The 16825-nt window shown below is 42.6% G+C and overlaps 1 protein-coding gene across 3 annotated transcripts in view; it reads left to right on the top strand.

Annotated features, from left to right (window-relative positions):
- SMCHD1 (structural maintenance of chromosomes flexible hinge domain containing 1) overlaps positions 1-16825 on the top strand; it is a 110847-nt gene that overhangs the window by 27955 nt on the left and 66067 nt on the right. For all 3 annotated transcript variants that reach the window (XM_060200763.1, XM_060200762.1, XM_060200764.1), the window contains exons 9-17: positions 3020-3110; positions 3758-3968; positions 4921-5041; positions 5119-5302; positions 7138-7332; positions 11749-11862; positions 12351-12457; positions 14632-14714; positions 15403-15516. In XM_060200763.1, coding sequence (XP_060056746.1) covers positions 3020-3110; positions 3758-3968; positions 4921-5041; positions 5119-5302; positions 7138-7332; positions 11749-11862; positions 12351-12457; positions 14632-14714; positions 15403-15516 — 1220 coding nt within the window. The remainder of the gene's footprint in view (positions 1-3019; positions 3111-3757; positions 3969-4920; positions 5042-5118; positions 5303-7137; positions 7333-11748; positions 11863-12350; positions 12458-14631; positions 14715-15402; positions 15517-16825) is intronic.

The raw sequence follows: 16825 nt of genomic DNA, 5'->3' as shown, positions 1-16825 counted from the left end.
CTGCCACAATGTCTGCGTTTCTGTGCCGCTGTTCCCACTTTGTTTTCTTACTTTAGGAAGTGTGGGTGAATGTTCAACTGCTACTTATCAGATGTAAGTCAAGTTGATTAACTAAGAAATATATCAGTTGTACTGAAAATTTCTCTGTACTCCAAAATAATTACGGGCTTATTTAGTCCATTAGATCAAATCAGAGGACTGTTTATTCAGTGTCTTTAAATATTTTCATCTGCATGCAGGCCACTTATAGCATTGTTTCAGAGTTTGCATTATTCTGAATTACTGAGTTTAAAGCAGCACAACCTCCAAAGATTATCCTTTAGAAAGCCGTACCTATTTAGAGTCATACAAAAACGTGCGAAATTTTAAGCTTTTATTTATTTATCTTTTAAAAGTTTTAGTTTTATTTATCCATGTAGAAGATAGAGGCGAGAGAAAGAGGCAGACGTCGCTCTACATGTGCTGCCGGGGATTGGACTCAGGGCCTCACGCTTGTTAGTCCAGTACTTTATCCGCTGCGCCACCGCCCAGACCACATTTGAGATTTTTTATGCGGAAATAATTGGATTATATATGTACATCTTTCTTTTCTTGAACATTGATATCTTTTGGCCCTGTAATCCATGAATCTTACGTGGACGTACAAAAATTTTTTTTTTAATCTCCTAAATAGGATGTATCTCACTGGCTATTTTATAATAATTATAGTTTCTTTTAGCTGAAGGAGCTCAGTGTATATAACACATAATTAACACATACTAATTCTTGTTCTCACAAAGTATAACATAATTTAGTCATTTGTTTAAACTATTCTTTGAAGCTGTTTATAGCACTCTTAATATACTCTTGTAAAGTTACTGCTGACTATGATGTCAGTACTTTTGGAGTGTCTGGAGAAAAGTTCTAAAGATTCCTTAGTGTTTTTTTTTTTTTTTTGCCTCCAGGATTATTTATTGTTATTATTATTTAATATTTATTTATTCCCTTTTGTTGCCCTTGTTTTATTGTTGTAGTTGTTATTGTTGTAGTCGTTGTTGGATAGGACAGAGAGAAATGGAGAGAGGAGGGGGAAGACTGGGGGAGAGAAAGATAGACACACCTGCAGACCTGCTTCACCACCTGTGAAGCGACTCCCCTGCAGGTGGGGAGCCGGGGGCCCGAACCGGGATCCATGTGCCAGTCCTTGCACTTTGTGTCATGTGCTCTTAACCTGCTGCGCTACTGCCCGACACCCAGTGATTTTTTTTAAAAATTTCTGCAATACTTTAAAGCTTAACCAGACTAAGTATCTATCTATACATTTAAAATTGATATAAAGGAATATTGCATATTCCTCTGATGAATACCTATGATGTTATTTATTTTAGCCTTGAAAAGCCTCACCCAAATTTTATCTTTTATAAACTTTTCTTAATGGACTGAGTGCTGCCTCAACTGTAAAGCTGATAAAAGCACACCTTACCTTCCATGTAAGGACCAGATTCAAGACCTCAGTCCCACCTGTTAGGGGAAGCTTTGTAAGTGGTGGAGCAGGGTTACAGGTGTTCTTCTTTCTCCCAGACTCCTTCCCGCCCCCCCATTTTCTCTCTAAAAAAATAAAAGTCACCAAGAATGGCAGAGTTGTTATTTAGGCCTGAGCCCCACCAGTAACCTTAATGGCAAAACAAAGCAGAAACCAAACTAAGAACAAAGCAAACAAAAAACCAACCACTTTGTTTAAAAATAAAGTAGTAAAGATTTGTAAATTGATGGGTTCTGATAGAATAATTTTGAATTTATTTGCTTGAGGTCATGGACTGACTGTGTTCTCCTGTCCTTCCTGGTACATCCCTGACAAAAGGAACTATGATCTCCATTTCTGGGTTTTGTTAATGTTATTATTTTTATTTTTATTTTTTATTTTATTATTTGTTTATTAACCTTTTTAACCCAGAAGACAAGTGAAATTTTACAGTGGTGCTCACATATTTTTAAAAATAATTTGCGGGGGCCGTTTGCTAGTGCACCTGGTTGAGCGCACGTTACAGTGCTCAAGGACCTGGGTTCGAGCCCCCCGTCCCCACCTGCAGAGGGAAAGCTTTGCAAGTGGTGAAGCAGGGCTGCAGGTGTCTCTCTTTCTCTTCCCCTCTCTATCTCCCCTACCTTCTTGATTTCTGGCTGTCTCTATCCAATAAATAAAGATAATAAAAAAAAAATAGGGAGTCGGGAGGTAGCGCAGAGGGTTAAGCGCATGTGGCATGAAGTGCAGGGACCGGTGTAAGGATCGTGGTTCGAGCCCCCAGCTCCCCACCTGCAGGGGAGTCGCTTCACAGGCGGTGAAGCAGGTCTGCAGGTGTCTGTCTTTCTCTCCCCCTCTCTGTCTTGCCCTCCTCTCTCCATTTCTCTCTGTCTTATCCAACAACAACGACAACAATAATTTTAACAACAATGATAGACAGCAAGGGCAACAAAAAGGGAAAAAATTGCCTTCAGGAGCAGTGGATTTGTATTGCAAGCACCGAGCCCCAGCAATAACCCTGGAGGCAAAATAAGTAAATAAATAAGTTAAAAAAAAAAAAAGGAAATAATAGGATGGAAAGCCAGCCATCCCTTCCTCTAGTTCTGCAACCTCACGTCCATTATATAAACCCCGTGCGTCCAGTTTCCTTACCTCCAGAATTGGGTCTAGTGATCACTGCACTTCATGACTTTTTTTTTAACGTTAAATAGAATGCTTTGTATGAAAATGGCTTGGTACAGTTGGGCAGCACACCTTGCCTTTCGAAGCATGTCTGATTTGCCGTGCATCCAGTCCCCAGAGCTCTAGTGGAAGTTTCATATTGTGGTGTCTTCCTCTTTGTCCCCTATCTCTTTCTGTCTGAGAAAGTCAACCTGCAGCTGTAAAATCCTAGTGACAACAACAAAGTGCTTACTAATACCTAGTAGATCTTCCTGAATGTCAATCATAAAGTTATATTGGTAGAGTACGGCATGAATTGTGATTTATGTGAATTCAAAACATTATTATTTTGTCTTTTAGGCATATTTATCATTATTATATTCATGGTCCAAAAGGAAACGAAAAACGGACATTAAAAGAAGCTGGACCTTTCAACAACATTGATATTGAAGTAAGATGAGATAATTAAGTATATGTTCCAGTTTCAAGTGACTAGGATAAGAAAAAAAAAATCTTAATTCAGTAATTAGACATCTCCATGACTCTTTCTAAAGTACTTTCTTAATTTGATACTCAAGTAAAGTGTTCATCATAAGACTTTTTTTCTTGAACCATGTTTACTGTGGCATTTGATTTCTTTGTGGAGTTTTGAGTTACTGAGCATCATGTCTCAATGGCTGATAGAAAAATGGGTATAGTTTCTTTTCTTTTCATAGAAATCTTATAATGGTGAGACAAGATTTTTAGAAGCATAGAACATTTCAATCACTGGGTTCTTAATAGCCTTGCCCACAATAAAAAGAAATTCTTGTGTAACACTGTCCTACTTTCTGTTGCTATCAAGAAGCCTTGAGTTCAGTGTCCTTAGTGCTTACTGTCCTCCAACTCTGCTTGAATCCTTCCCTCCCATCTTTTAGTATGGAAACATAGTTTACTGAGGTATTACGTAGAGCCATTTAGTCTGTATACAAATGCTTTTCTTTATGCCATATGTTAACTTACACAAATAAAAGGTTTTGTCTGTTCTCTTGTTGAATCTTAACTGTGAACAAAGTAAAGGCATCATAGAATTTAATTATTGTTTTATGTTCATTGTAGATTTCTATGTTTGAAAAGGGGAAGGCACCTAAGATTGTCAATCTAAGAGAAATACAAGATGACATGCAGACCTTATATATAAACACAGCAGCTGATAGTTTTGAGTTCAAGGCTCATGTTGAAGCTGACGGTGTAGTGGAAGGTGTCATTCGATATCACCCCTTTCTATATGACAAAGAAACTTACCCTGATGACCCCTGCTTTCCATCAAGTATGTTAATCTGCTGCTTTAGCTTAGCTTCAAAACTTGAAGTTGTGACTTATGATAACGTTTTGTTTTTTAAATAGTTGGGCTACTAAGTCTAGGTTATATTAATTTTTACATTGTTCAAATCAAAGTTGTTAATTGTTTATAATTTTTTGTATATTTCTATCATCATTTTTCTTCAACCAGAGCACTGCTTAGCTCTGGTTTATGGTGGTGTGGGAGATTGAACCTGGGACCTTGGAGCCTCAGGCATGAGAGTCTGTTTACATAATCATTTTGCTATCTGCCCAGTCCAAGTTTTTATAATTCTTGACTTTTGTTTCCCAATGACTAATGCATGGACTGTGAGAAGTGTTACATACTGTTTTCTCATCTATCTCTTATTGTATAGAATTTCCCCATTATTTTTATTGACATGCGGAAAGGATTGTTATGGAACTTGATGTAGCTTTTCACTATGCTTCCTAATTTTGCCCTGCTTTAACTTTAAGATTGTAAACAGATTCTGTAAGTTTTAAAAGCTATTTTGTTTAGAAATTATCTATGATCTCCGTGTGTGTAGGATTATGCCGTAGTCTGTAATTTAATGTTTCGTATATATATAATATTGTTATTTTTTACCAGAGCACTGTTCAGGTTTGGCTTATGGTGGTGTGGGGCATTGAACCTGGGACTTTAGAGCCTTAGGCATGAGAGTCTGTTTGCATAATCATTATGCTATCTACCCTCCGATAATGTTATATTTTTGCAGTAGTTCAAAATACTTGTTGTTGTTTATTTATCTGTTTATTTTTACCAGAGCACTGCTCAGCTCTGGCTTATGGTGGTGTTGGGGATTGAACCTGGGACTTTGGAGCCTCAGACACGAGACTGTTTTCATAACTATCATACTATCCTCCCTGACTCAAAATAGTACATTTATAATACTATTTTTTCCACCTATCCCTTTGTTTAGAATTAAAAGATGATGAAGAAGATGATGATTGCTTCATACTTGATAAAGCAGCAAGAGGGAAAAGGCCCATTTTTGAATGTTTTTGGAATGGCCGACTGATACCATATACATCTGTTGAAGAGTACGTTATGATTTCTTCCGGGCTTGCACTGCTCTATAACCTAGAGGGTTTACTAACTGCTGCTCTTTCTTCCCAAGCTTTGACTGGTGTGCACCTCCTAAGAAGAGAGGCCTTGCACCCATTGAGTGTTACAATAGGATATCTGGAGCTCTGTTCACTAATGACAAATTCCAGGTCAGCACAAATAAACTGACTTTTATGGATCTTGAGCTAAAACTGAAAGACAAGAACACCCTTTTTACAAGGATTTTAAATGGACAGGTATGCTTTTAAGTACTGCTTTGAATATTTGCAAATGTTTAGAATTAGAGCAGAAGCCATTAATAGCATAGATTTATGCTTGTACTTTTGCATATGTTTATATAGTCAAAAGAATACACATTTTTAATGAACATTTATTTGCTCACATAATTGTCACCTAAGGTCATTCAAATCTGTCGACGTACAAGCTCATGTTCAAATAAAACGTATAGTGAGCTATTAGATCTTGGTTTCATGGCCCTGCCAGTGCGTAGAAGGAACAGAGGCTGTCTGTTTGATGAAACCATACAAAGAGGGGTTTATGGAGTAGTTTGTATTTGTGTGTTAGTGATTTAATTGTATAATTTCAATCTAATGTTTAACCTTTAGGTACTTACTAATATGAGAGAGAGAGAGAGAGAGAGAGAGAGAGAAAGAATTAGAGCATCACTCTGGAACATGCAATACCAGGCATCAAACTCAGGATCTCATGTTTTTAAATTCAATGCTTCAGTCATTGTGCCATCTCTAGTCTACCTGAAATAGCTTCAAAAAAAGTATTAATGAGAGAGAGGGAGGAGGAGAGAAGAGAGAAAACCACAGGGTCATTCTGGTATGCTAGGGTTCAAACTCCATCATATACTGTGAGTCCAAAACTTTAGACACTGCAGTCCTGCTTCACCACTCGCAAAGCTTTCCCCTACAGTGGGGACCAGGCTCTTGAACCTGGGTCCTCACTCACTGTAACATGTGCCCTCAACCAGACGTGCCACCAGCTGGCTCCATTTATGATTTTTGTTTGTTTCCGGGGTTATCGCTGGGACTTGGTGCCTGTACTATGAATCCACTGCTCCTGGTGGTACTCCCCCCCCCCCCTTTTTTGGCTATGACATAGAAATGGAGAGAGGAGGGGAAGACAGGGAGAGAGAAAGACAGACACCTGCAGACCTGCTTCACCACCTGTGAAGTGACCCCCCTGCAGGTGGGGAGCTGGGGTGGAGGCAGCGGCAGCCAGAGCTGCGATCCTTGCACCCGTCCTTGCACTTGGTACCCCAGTGCACCACCGCCCGGCCCCTGATTGCTTTTTAAAGCAGGTAAAAAGGAAAACATGTCCTTTAGTGTTTCCTCTCCTTTGTCATAGTCTGTGGAGCCGCGTTAGACTGCTCTTCCCATTGTCACTGCCGTAAGCCCTAATTAATAGACCTTTTTTTATTCTTTCTCCAGAGCACTGCTCAGCTCTGGTTTTTATGGTGGTGTAGGGGCACTGAACCTCAGATCTTGGAGCCTCAGACATGAGAGAGAGTCTCTTCACATAACCATTATGCTGTCTACCCCGCCCCCTAGTGATAGACTTAACACCTTGGATACATCTCACTATGCTTATCTGCTGGATGCTTATTGTCCTGCTGAGAACGATCATGGCTCACAGGTCAGAAGGCTTGGCCGTCTTTCTCACAGAAAGCTAGGGGTTTTTATTATTATTATTAAATACGATTGTAGCAGTGTAGTTCAACACTCCCCACCAGCAGTGTTCATTGTCTGTCCCCCACTCCACCGGCCATGGTTCTTTATCTAGGCAGCTAGTGCTCTTCTGTAGTTACAGTTTATGGTGGGCAGCAGGGCAGGAAAGCTTTGCTGTTGGTACTGACCACTGAGACCTTGGTTCTAGGGTAATAGACAATTAGTCGAGTAGTGTTTCTGCTAGGAATCTAAATTTTCATAGGTGAAAATCCTGCATGTTTCTACTCTTAAGGTTTATATGATGACATTGTATGTTGCAGTGAGCAACAAGGCCTATTTGCTTTACTTCTTGTGTCCTGGTAACTATACTTCATAGAACATTTAAATTTTTACAGGAGCAACGAATGAAAATTGACAGAGAATTTGCTTTATGGCTGAAGGACTGTCATGAAAAGTATGACAAGCAAATAAAATTTACAATTTTCAAAGGAATAGTTACACGTCCTGATCTTCCTTCTAAAAAGCAGGGCCCCTGGGCAACGTACACAGCAATAGAATGGGATGGAAAAATATATAAAGCAGGACAGCTGGTAAGTTTAACTTCCAGATTCTCTAAGCAGTCCCTGACCGATGTGTCAGAATTTGACAGCCGTGCACCTATGGGGGTCAGTATTAGCTGGGAGAGACGGAAAAGAAAACTGTTACCAGTCTCAACTGGGAAGCTGTTTGTTAGTATTTTTTGTTAACATATCTTATTCTGAATAGATTCAGAGAGAAATTAAGTGTAAAGGGCAGGATAGACAGCAAAGAGATTTTTTTGGTTTTGCAAAGAGATTCTCCTGCCTGAGGCTCTAAAGTCCCAGGTTCAATTTCCTGTACCACCATAAGCCAGAGCTGAGCAGTGCTCTGATCAAAACAAAACAAAACAAACAAAAAAGCCAAACAAGGGAGGGACGGATACACACACACACACCACTCCCCCACCCTCTACCTGCAGCAAGAGTTCGCTTATGAAGCATGGGAACTGGGGGCTTGAATCTGGGTCCTTGTGTACTATAATGTGCAAACTCACCAGGTGTGCCATTACCTGGCTCATGGGTGTTTTATTATTTCTTGTGTTAGTCTTTTCTCAAAAGGAAAGTTTTATTTTATTTTATTATTTTTTAATTTTTATTCTTTTAGATTTTATTTATTATTAATGAGAAAGATAGGAGGAGAGAAAGAACCACATATCACTCTGGTACATGTGCTGCCGGGGATTGAACTCAGGACCTCATGATTGAGAATCCAGTGCTTTATCCACTGCGCCACCTCCTGGACCACTAGGGTTTTTTGTTTGTTTGTTTGTTTATTTTTTGGTTTGTTTTATTTTTATGTGATATGAAGTAATGAGTGTATCGCAGTTTTTTGAGTATATTTGGAATGTAGCGCTCAGAGCTATACTTTGACCTCTAGAATATTGGGACCCCAACCGGAGAGTCGGAACAGAGGGACAGGTAAGAATGTGGTCTGTGCTCTGCATGAAGGGGAAGAGCAGTTTCGGAGAGTTTGGCAGTAGAGGAGCGGGGAGATTTTTTTATTTTGGATGGTTCAGCAAAAGAGTGGAAGTCATGGGCTTCTTTACATGTGTGAACTCCCACAAGAAATGGCCTCTGCATGAACCTTGCAGCAGGAAGAGGCTTAGGTTTATAGTACGAGTGTCTCCGTGAGCGCCTGCCAAATCATCAGAAGTAGAAAGACTTGGGGTCGGCGGCAATCACCTTGAGGTGGAGTGAGAGAACGTGTGGAACCTGACTCTAGGGCTGAGAGTGGAGAGGAGGAGCCGGCAGTGGAGAATGAAGGAGGGGAGGCAGTAGGGTGTCAAGTCCCTGAGCCAAGTCATGAGGTAGAAGCAGAAGGAAGCAGTCGCAGTCAAGTGCTCTGTGCTGATTGGGTGCAGTGCTTTCCCAGACAGGGACATAGGTAGGTGCAGGGAAATAGCAAGCAGAACTGCTTATCCTGTAATCTGTAGTGTGTGTCGAGAGAAACAGCTTAGAAGAAGACTAGAAATATGTACTGAGGATAACTCGGGGGGGGGGGATTTCTGAATAGGGCTAATGTAACCTTAGATCAGAATTAGAGTAGACTAGAATCTAATCTTGAATTTTTCTTTTCCCCCTCAAGCCAAGGAAAATACTTTGCTGAAGGGCCAGGTGGTGGTGTACCTGGTTAAGCACTCACATTATGGCTCACAAGTACTGGGGTTCAAGCCTCTAGTCCCCACCTGCAGGGGGAAGACTTTACGAGTGGTAAAGCAGGGCTGCAGATGTCCTGCTGTCTGTCTCCCTCTCTGTCTCCCCATCTTCTCTCAGTTTCTGTCTCTATCCAATAATAAAATTTAAAAGAGGAATAAAGACTATTAAAAATACTTAGCTGACAAATTTAGAAGAATAGAGTTGATAAGTACTGGAGTCTGAAAATAGGACTTTATGGATAAAAGTAGTTGAAGTATTTGAAGGTGTCATAAACTTTTTGTGTGATTCAATATTGTTTCACAAAATTGTAAGATAAGGGTATAATTAATTGCACATTTTCCCACACCAGAGTTCCGTGTCCCCATTCCCTCCAGTGGAGACTGCAGTGGTTCTCCCAAGGCCACAGAAAGGGTTGCCTATTATATATATATATTTGCCTCTCCCCCCCATGGTCCTACCTTCTTTTATTTATATATATATTTTTTCCTTTTTGTTGCCCTTTTTTTTTTTTTTTTTTTTTACTGTTGTTGTAGTTACTGTTGTTATTGATGTTGCTGTTAGATAGGACAGAGAGAAACCGAGAGAGGAGGGGAAGACAGAGAGGGGGAGAGAAAGACAGACACCCGCAGACCTGCTTCACCGCCTGTGAAGCGACACCCCTGCATGTGGGGAGCCGGGGGCTCGAACCGGATCCTTAGGCCGGTCCCTGCGCTTTGCGCCACGTGCGCTTAACCCGCTGCGCTACCGCCCGACTCCTGGTCCTGCCTTTTCTTTCTTTCTTCCCTCAGGTAAATTAAACTTTATCGGACACAAAAACATGTTAGAGTGAGAGAGGGTAGAGAAAGAAAGAAGACTGAGAGCTGGCTTACATTGTGGCTCTGGGAGGGCTGGGAGCTAAAGAAACTTCCATGGTTGCAATCAGGGGCAAAGAGCCTGCCTTCTTTTCTAAGTCACACCTAAATTTATTACTGCTTCTGAGCATCTTTCCTTTATTCCTCTTCTCTCCCTGGGTCTTGATGGAATTGGGGTGCAGAACCCTCTGGGCATCTTCCCCTAACACTTCTCCCCCTCTGGGAGCATGGACCAAAGATCTTTATGGGGAGCAGAAGGTGGGAGTTGTGGCTTCTGTCATTGCTTCTCCACTGGACATGGGTGTTGGCAGGTGGATCCACACCCCCAGCCTGTGTCTGTCTGTCCCTAGTGGGGCAGGGCTCTGGGGAGGGGAGGCTCCAGGACACACGGGTGAGGGCATCTGCCCAGGGAGGTCAGGATAGAATCATAGTACATTTACAACTTGGTGGCTGAAAGGTAGTTAGGATCTGAAGCAGAACAAAATGTTTGATAAACAGGAACCAAAGTAGGGATCGAGCAGAAGAGAATAGGGACTTTAGGGTGATAAGAAGCTGGAAAGTCTACTTTAAGTATGTACCTGAGGACCCATGACTTTATCATCTTTGCTTGAGCTTGGCAGTGGATGTGTAGGTGGACTAGAAATAATTGTCTGCGACGAGGTAGTCAAAGTTGAGACTAGAGCTAGAAAGCTGGACTAGGACAGAGAGTAGCTCCCAAACTTGAAGAGAAAATATAAATACAATCAGCTTTACCCTCGTAACCTGACCCAGGGCCCATGTATATTCATTCATGTTTAGCACAGGAGTCCTATGTGACCTCCGAGTCCCTGTCAGTCTGAGCTCGCAGCTCATGGCCACAGCTGGGACATTCTAGGCTGCACTCATGTCAGGACCCGTCTTGCTCTAGGGGCAGAGCAGGCTGACCAGCCTCCCTTCAGAGAGTGGGGAGTCCCTGCCATGGCTGCTCTGCAGTGAGGGCAGGTCCTGGCGGGGCTCAGGAGGGCTTGTGATGACGTTCCTGATGGCAGTGACCAGTGATGGTGGAGAGAGGGTCTGTTAGAGGTCTGGGCCCATTGCATCTATGGGAGGAAGGAAGGATTCCCAGGCTAGAGCCCCCCGGTGATGGGGTGGCCTGGTGAGCCAGTGACCAAGGTGAGCTAGTCTCTTACCCTTTTCCAGCTTTTGTAGTGCCTTCTTTATCTGAGGAGCATAGGCTTTTTCTCAGTTGTTAAAGCATTGATTGTCATTTGTTATATCCAAATTGGGATTAGGTTTATGGGGTCTAGTCTCAGAAATTAGGGAGGAAATAGACCTAGGATTTTAATGGAGTCTAACTTAACCTCAGGCTTTACTGAATTTACTTGTTTGATGATTCTCATCAAGGTAGTCATTGGGACAGTTTTGGTCCTTTAGTTGATATGTATTTTTTGCCAGTTTATCTTTTGGCCAGTTTTATACAGTGTTCTAAAGGTTATCAAGGGGTGACAATAGTGCTGGCCCTGTCAGAAGAGATAAAAAGATATATCTTTTCTTTTGTGTAGTTAGTAGATAGAGTGATTGAAGGAAGTGAAGAAGGGATAGGAGAGGAGGGTGTCTAGGCCTAAGCAATGAATATTTGATTGGAGAATTCATGGTGCCTTCTTCTTGGTTGCTGAGCTTACTAGGATCATAGGATCATAGCAGTTCTTAGATACGCCCAGCTATGACATTTATGTGTGGAAAATCTGTATCTGTATCAAGATGTTAAGAATTAATGGAGAACTTCACAAACATAGCTTTACTAGAGAGCTTTGATTTTTACCTAATGATATAAACTGGATTTTGTTTTGCTACAAAGAACTTGGTAGAAGTACTAAATACTTAAGAAATAATATTGAACCTATTTATCATGGTGGTCTTTAATACTAAGTGTTTTGATTAGGTCAAGACAATCAAGACACTTCCTCTGTATTATGGAAGCATTGTACGGTTTTTCCTCTATGGCGACCATGATGGAGACGTCTATGCTACTGGAGGAGAGGTGCAGATCGCGATGGTAAGAGCGCCTCATGAACACGCAGAGGTAGCGGTGGCGTGGTGCAGCGTGCTGACACTCGCTTTCCACTTGCTCTAGTAATGTTGCCATAGTTTGTCTCCTATTCAGTGCTGTTAATCATTTGTAGGATGCAACATTCATTTATATATTTAAAACTTACAATTGTAAGTTAAAACATTAATTTTATGAAGTGCACACTCCCCCCGAACTTACTAATACATATGGGAACCAGAATTCTGTGTGGAGAATGAAATAACTCTACAGTGGGAATGTGTTTTCTCCTTGTATCATGTTCTTGTTAAAACCAGTATCTGCTTAGGCTACGGAGGTTACGTGGAGATGATCACTGCGGCAGAATGTACTAACAACTATTACTATGCCCGTACCTAGTTTGTGTAGTGCCTTTTTTGTTTTTAGAAGAGACAGATGTCCTCACTGTAACTAGAGAATGCTTTTCTTTGAAATGTGGGTATGATTTTATTATTCAGGAACCTCAGGCACTCTATGATGAAATGAGAACAGTGCCGATTGCAAAGCTGGATAGAACAGTAGCTGAGAAAACTGTAAGAAAGTACGTAGAAGATGAGATGGCAAGGTGAGTCACCCTTGAGGAGCCGTCACAAGAGAGCTGCTAGTGCTCTCGGCTCTTCTTGAGTGTGTTGTGGTGTCATGGAGGGGGCTTGCAGCCTTAGACTACCTACTGTCACAGACTTGCTATTAAAAAGCCGAAAGTAGGGGGCTGGGTGGCAGCGTAGCGGGATAAGCGCACATGGCACAAAGCACAAGGACCGGCATAAAGATCCCAGTTCGAGCTCCCAGGCCCCCACCTATGGGGGGGGGGGGGAGAGTCGCTTCACAAGCGGTGAAGCAGGTCTGCAGGTGTATGTCTTTCTCTCCTCCTCTCTCTGTCCTATCCAACAACAACGACAGCAGTAACAACAACAATAAACAAGGGCAACAAAAGAGAAACGCTAGCCTCCAGGAGCAGTGCATTCGTAGTGCAGGCACCGAGCCCCAGGTTATTATTACCTTGGAGGCAAAAAAAAAAAAAGCTGAATATCCTTAGGGAGGTGAGAAATCGTGTCCACGTGTCAACAGCTGTCATGAAAACATCATCCTTCCCCTTAAAAAATAAAATTGAAACCTTAATTTTAAAAACCAAAATTCTATATTTGTTTTATAGACCAAGCAAATGTTATATAACCAAAGTAATTATTATTACAAGTGCTTTGATTAAACTGTTCTTTTTTAAAAGGAAACTTAGACGGATAGAAAACGTAATGGTTCTATAAACAGCCTTTCATGCCTGAGGCACCAAAGGTCCCAACTTCAGCCCCCAGCACCACCATAAGCCAAGTTGAGTAGCACTCTGGCAGAAACAAAAATAAAAAAGCACGCATGCCTGAGAGGTGGCACAGTGCTTAGTGTTGCGGTCCCCCAGAGTTATCGCTGGGCCTTGGTGCCTGCATTATGCTAGGGGCCATCTTTTTTCCACTGTTGTCCTGTTGCTGCTGCTGCTGCTGCTGCTGCTGCTGCTGCTGCTGGATAGGACGGAGAGAAACTGAAGGTGGGGGCGGAGATAGCAAGGGGGAGAGAAAGAAAGACACCTGCAGACCAGCTTCTGTGCTTGGGAACCCACCCCCTGCAGGAGGGGAGCTGGGGGATTGGGCCTGGATCCTCGCGCGGGTACTTGGGCTTCGCATACTTGGTGCACTGTCTCCAGGCCCCCAGGGGCTGATTCTGGAGCATAACATCCTGAGTTCAGTCCTTGGTAGCACCTGTGCTAGAGCAATGCTCTGATTCTCCTTATCCATCTCTATTGATGAACAATACGTCTTTAAAGGAAAGAGAGGAAAACAAGCTTGACCCCGAGAGGTGGCTCAGTGGTAGAGGGCCCTTCTTCATGTGTGGTCCTGGCGGTGTGATCTTGGCACTACCGAGAGCGCAGTGAGGACTGTGCGCATGGAGCAGTACTTTCTGCGTTGTCTCCTTCACTATTGCTGCACATGCATAACTACACTTGGAGACTAGTTCAAGGCCCCAATCACCTTCACAAGTGGTGAGAAACAGCACTGCAGGTCTCTGCTTCTCTGTTTCCCTCTTCCCTCAACTTCTGTTTCTGCTCAGAATGAATGAATGAATGAATGAATAAAGTATTAAAGTACCTGCTGAGAGATAAGAATTAGAATAAAGCAATAAAGAAAAATGAGGGAGTTGGGCAGTAGCACAGCAGGTTAAGTACACGTGGCCCGAAGCACAAGGACCATCCCTGGTTCGAGCCCCCGGCTCCCCACCTGCAGGGGAGTCACTTCACAGGCGTTCTGCAGGTCTGCGGGTGTCTTGTCTTTCTCTCCCCCTCTCTGTCATCCCCTCCTCTCTCCATTTCTCTCTGTCCTGTCTAACAATGACGACATCAGTAACAACAGCAATAATAACTATAACAACAACAACAACAAAAGGGAAAATAAATGAAAAAAGGGGAAATGAACTCTGGCTTTCCTAGCTACTGTGCATTATTTGCATTCTTTCTCAGCCTCAGCTTTGGACTTTGTCCCATATCTAGTTAGTAACTGGCACAGTACATGATGAGAGAGAAAGACCTAGTTGAGCGTTTCCCAGAATTCCATGCAACAGTTGATCACTTTGTTATTAATAGCATTTCAGATTTGACTTTAGAGTATATCAGAGGCAAATAATAAAGTTTCTAGGAGCCTCAGTTTTCAAGTACTTGATAATGTATGAGGCGCTAACGTGCTCCTTTCACGACAGGCTCCCCGACAGACTGTCAGTGACGTGGCCTGAAGGAGACGAGCTGTCGCCAAATGAGACCAGGCCTGCGGGGACCCCCATCGGTAGGCTTCAGCCCCAGCCTCTACGATTTAACAGAGGGCTTTCTTTTTTGGTTGCGTTTCATTTCTTTAAAAAAAATTTTATTATCTTTTATTTGATAGAGATAGATACAAATTTGGGGGTAATAGAGAAGGAGAGAGATAGACACCTGTAACACTGCTTCACCCCTCCAAAAGTTTCCCTCCTGCAGGTAGGAACTGGGTCCTTGTGCTTTGTAACATAGGCGCTCAGCCAGGTGCACCACCACCCCGCCCTGTATTTCATTTATTTATTTATAAAAGGAGACATTAACAAAACTGTAGGATTTGGGGGGGGGACAACTCCACACAGTTCCCACCCCCAGAACTCTGTATCCCACCCCCTCCCCTGACAGCTTTCCCATTCTTTATCCCTCTGGGAGTGTGGACCCAGGGTCATTGTGGGATGCAGAAGGTTGTATTTCATTTCTAACAAGAAATGAAATACCATGAGAAAATAAACTGTAAGGGGGGAGGTGGGCAGACAGCATAATGGTTATGCAAAAAGACTCTCATTCCTGAGGCTACAAGGTCCCTCCCTCAACCCCCCGACCATAAGACAGAGTTGAAAAGTGCTCTGGTGAAAAAATAAATAAATATGAAGACATAGCAAGTTCATGAAGTTCTGTGGATGTAACTAAGACATTCTTATTTTTCAATTTTGGACAAATAGGTGCATTAAGAATTGAAATACTGAATAAAAAGGGGGAAGCCATGCAAAAACTTCCAGGAACGAGTCACGGAGGGTCAAAGAAGCTCCTGGTCGAACTCAAAGTTGTATTGCATTGTAAGTATTCAAGCTGATTTGGTTGGGTAATTTGTGTTGTTCATAAAAATGTCATACGTGTGGATTTAGTTCACAAGGAAAATGTAGGGTGTTATGAATAAATTGGGCTTTTAAAAGGAGTGCCTTGGGAAAGGAGACGAGGAAGTGGTGCGGCAGGAGAGCACACTGGAAATCAGGGTGTGACAAGGAGAGGGGGTAAGCAAAAAGAGAGTATGAGCCAGCCGGACAGACCAGTGCCCTGGAGGCAGGGCAGGGCAGTGCTTAGTTAACAGTGGTTTATGTAAATAGACCGCAGCTTTGAGTGGGACCAGACCAGTGCCCTGGAGGCAGGGCGGTGCTTAGTTAACAGTGGTTTATGTAAATAGACCGCAGCTTTGAGTGGGACCAGACCAGTGCCCTGGAGGCAGGGCGGTGCTTAGTTAACAGTGGTTTATGTAAATAGACCGCAGCTTTGAGTGGGACCAGACCAGTGCCCTGGAGGCAGGGCGTGCTTAGTTAACAGTGGTTTATGTAAATAGACCGCAGCTTTGAGTGGGACCAGACCAGTGCCCTGGAGGCAGGGCGGTGCTTAGTTAACAGTGGTTTATGTAAATAGACCGCAGCTTTGAGTGGGACCAGACCAGTGCCCTGGAGGCAGGGCGGTGCTTAGTTAACAGTGGTTTATGTAAATAGACCGCAGCTTTGAGTGGGACCAGACCAGTGCCCTGGAGGCAGGGCGGTGCTTAGTTAACTGTGGTTTATGTAAATAGACTGCAGCTTTGAGTGGGACCAGACCAGTGCCCTGGAGGCAGGGCGGTGCTTAGTTAAATTAAGCAGGATTAGAGACAAGAGGCTTTAAGCCGGGGGTAGCTGGCATACCACCCAACAGTGAATAAAACTACCAGGAGCAGGCGAGTCCTTCTGTGGACTAAGGGAAGAGGATAAAAGCATTTTTCTTTTCTTTTCTTTTCTTTTCTTTTCTTTTCTTTTCTTTTCTTTTCTTTTCTTTTCTTTTCTTTCTTTCTTTCTCTCTCTCTCTCTTTTTTTTTTTTTTGTAAATTTTTGTTTTAAGCTTTAAAAACAAACAGAAAAGAGTTTCCGGTGATAGTGCAGAGGGTTAAGCGCAGGTGGCGCAAGTGCAAGGATCCAGGTTCCAGCCTCCGGCTCCCCACCTGCAGGGGAGTCACTTCATAAGCAATGAAGCAGGTCTGCAGGTGTCTTTCTCTCCTCTCTGTGTCCCCCGTTCCATTTCTCTCTGTCTATCTAACAACGATGACATCAATAACAACAGTAATAACTACAATAAAACAAGAACAACAAAAGGGAATAA

This window comes from Erinaceus europaeus, chromosome 10 (genome assembly GCF_950295315.1).
Source record: "Erinaceus europaeus chromosome 10, mEriEur2.1, whole genome shotgun sequence".
Taxonomy (NCBI): Eukaryota; Metazoa; Chordata; class Mammalia; order Eulipotyphla; family Erinaceidae; genus Erinaceus; species Erinaceus europaeus.
This window is presented reverse-complemented; position numbering and strand designations above follow the sequence as displayed.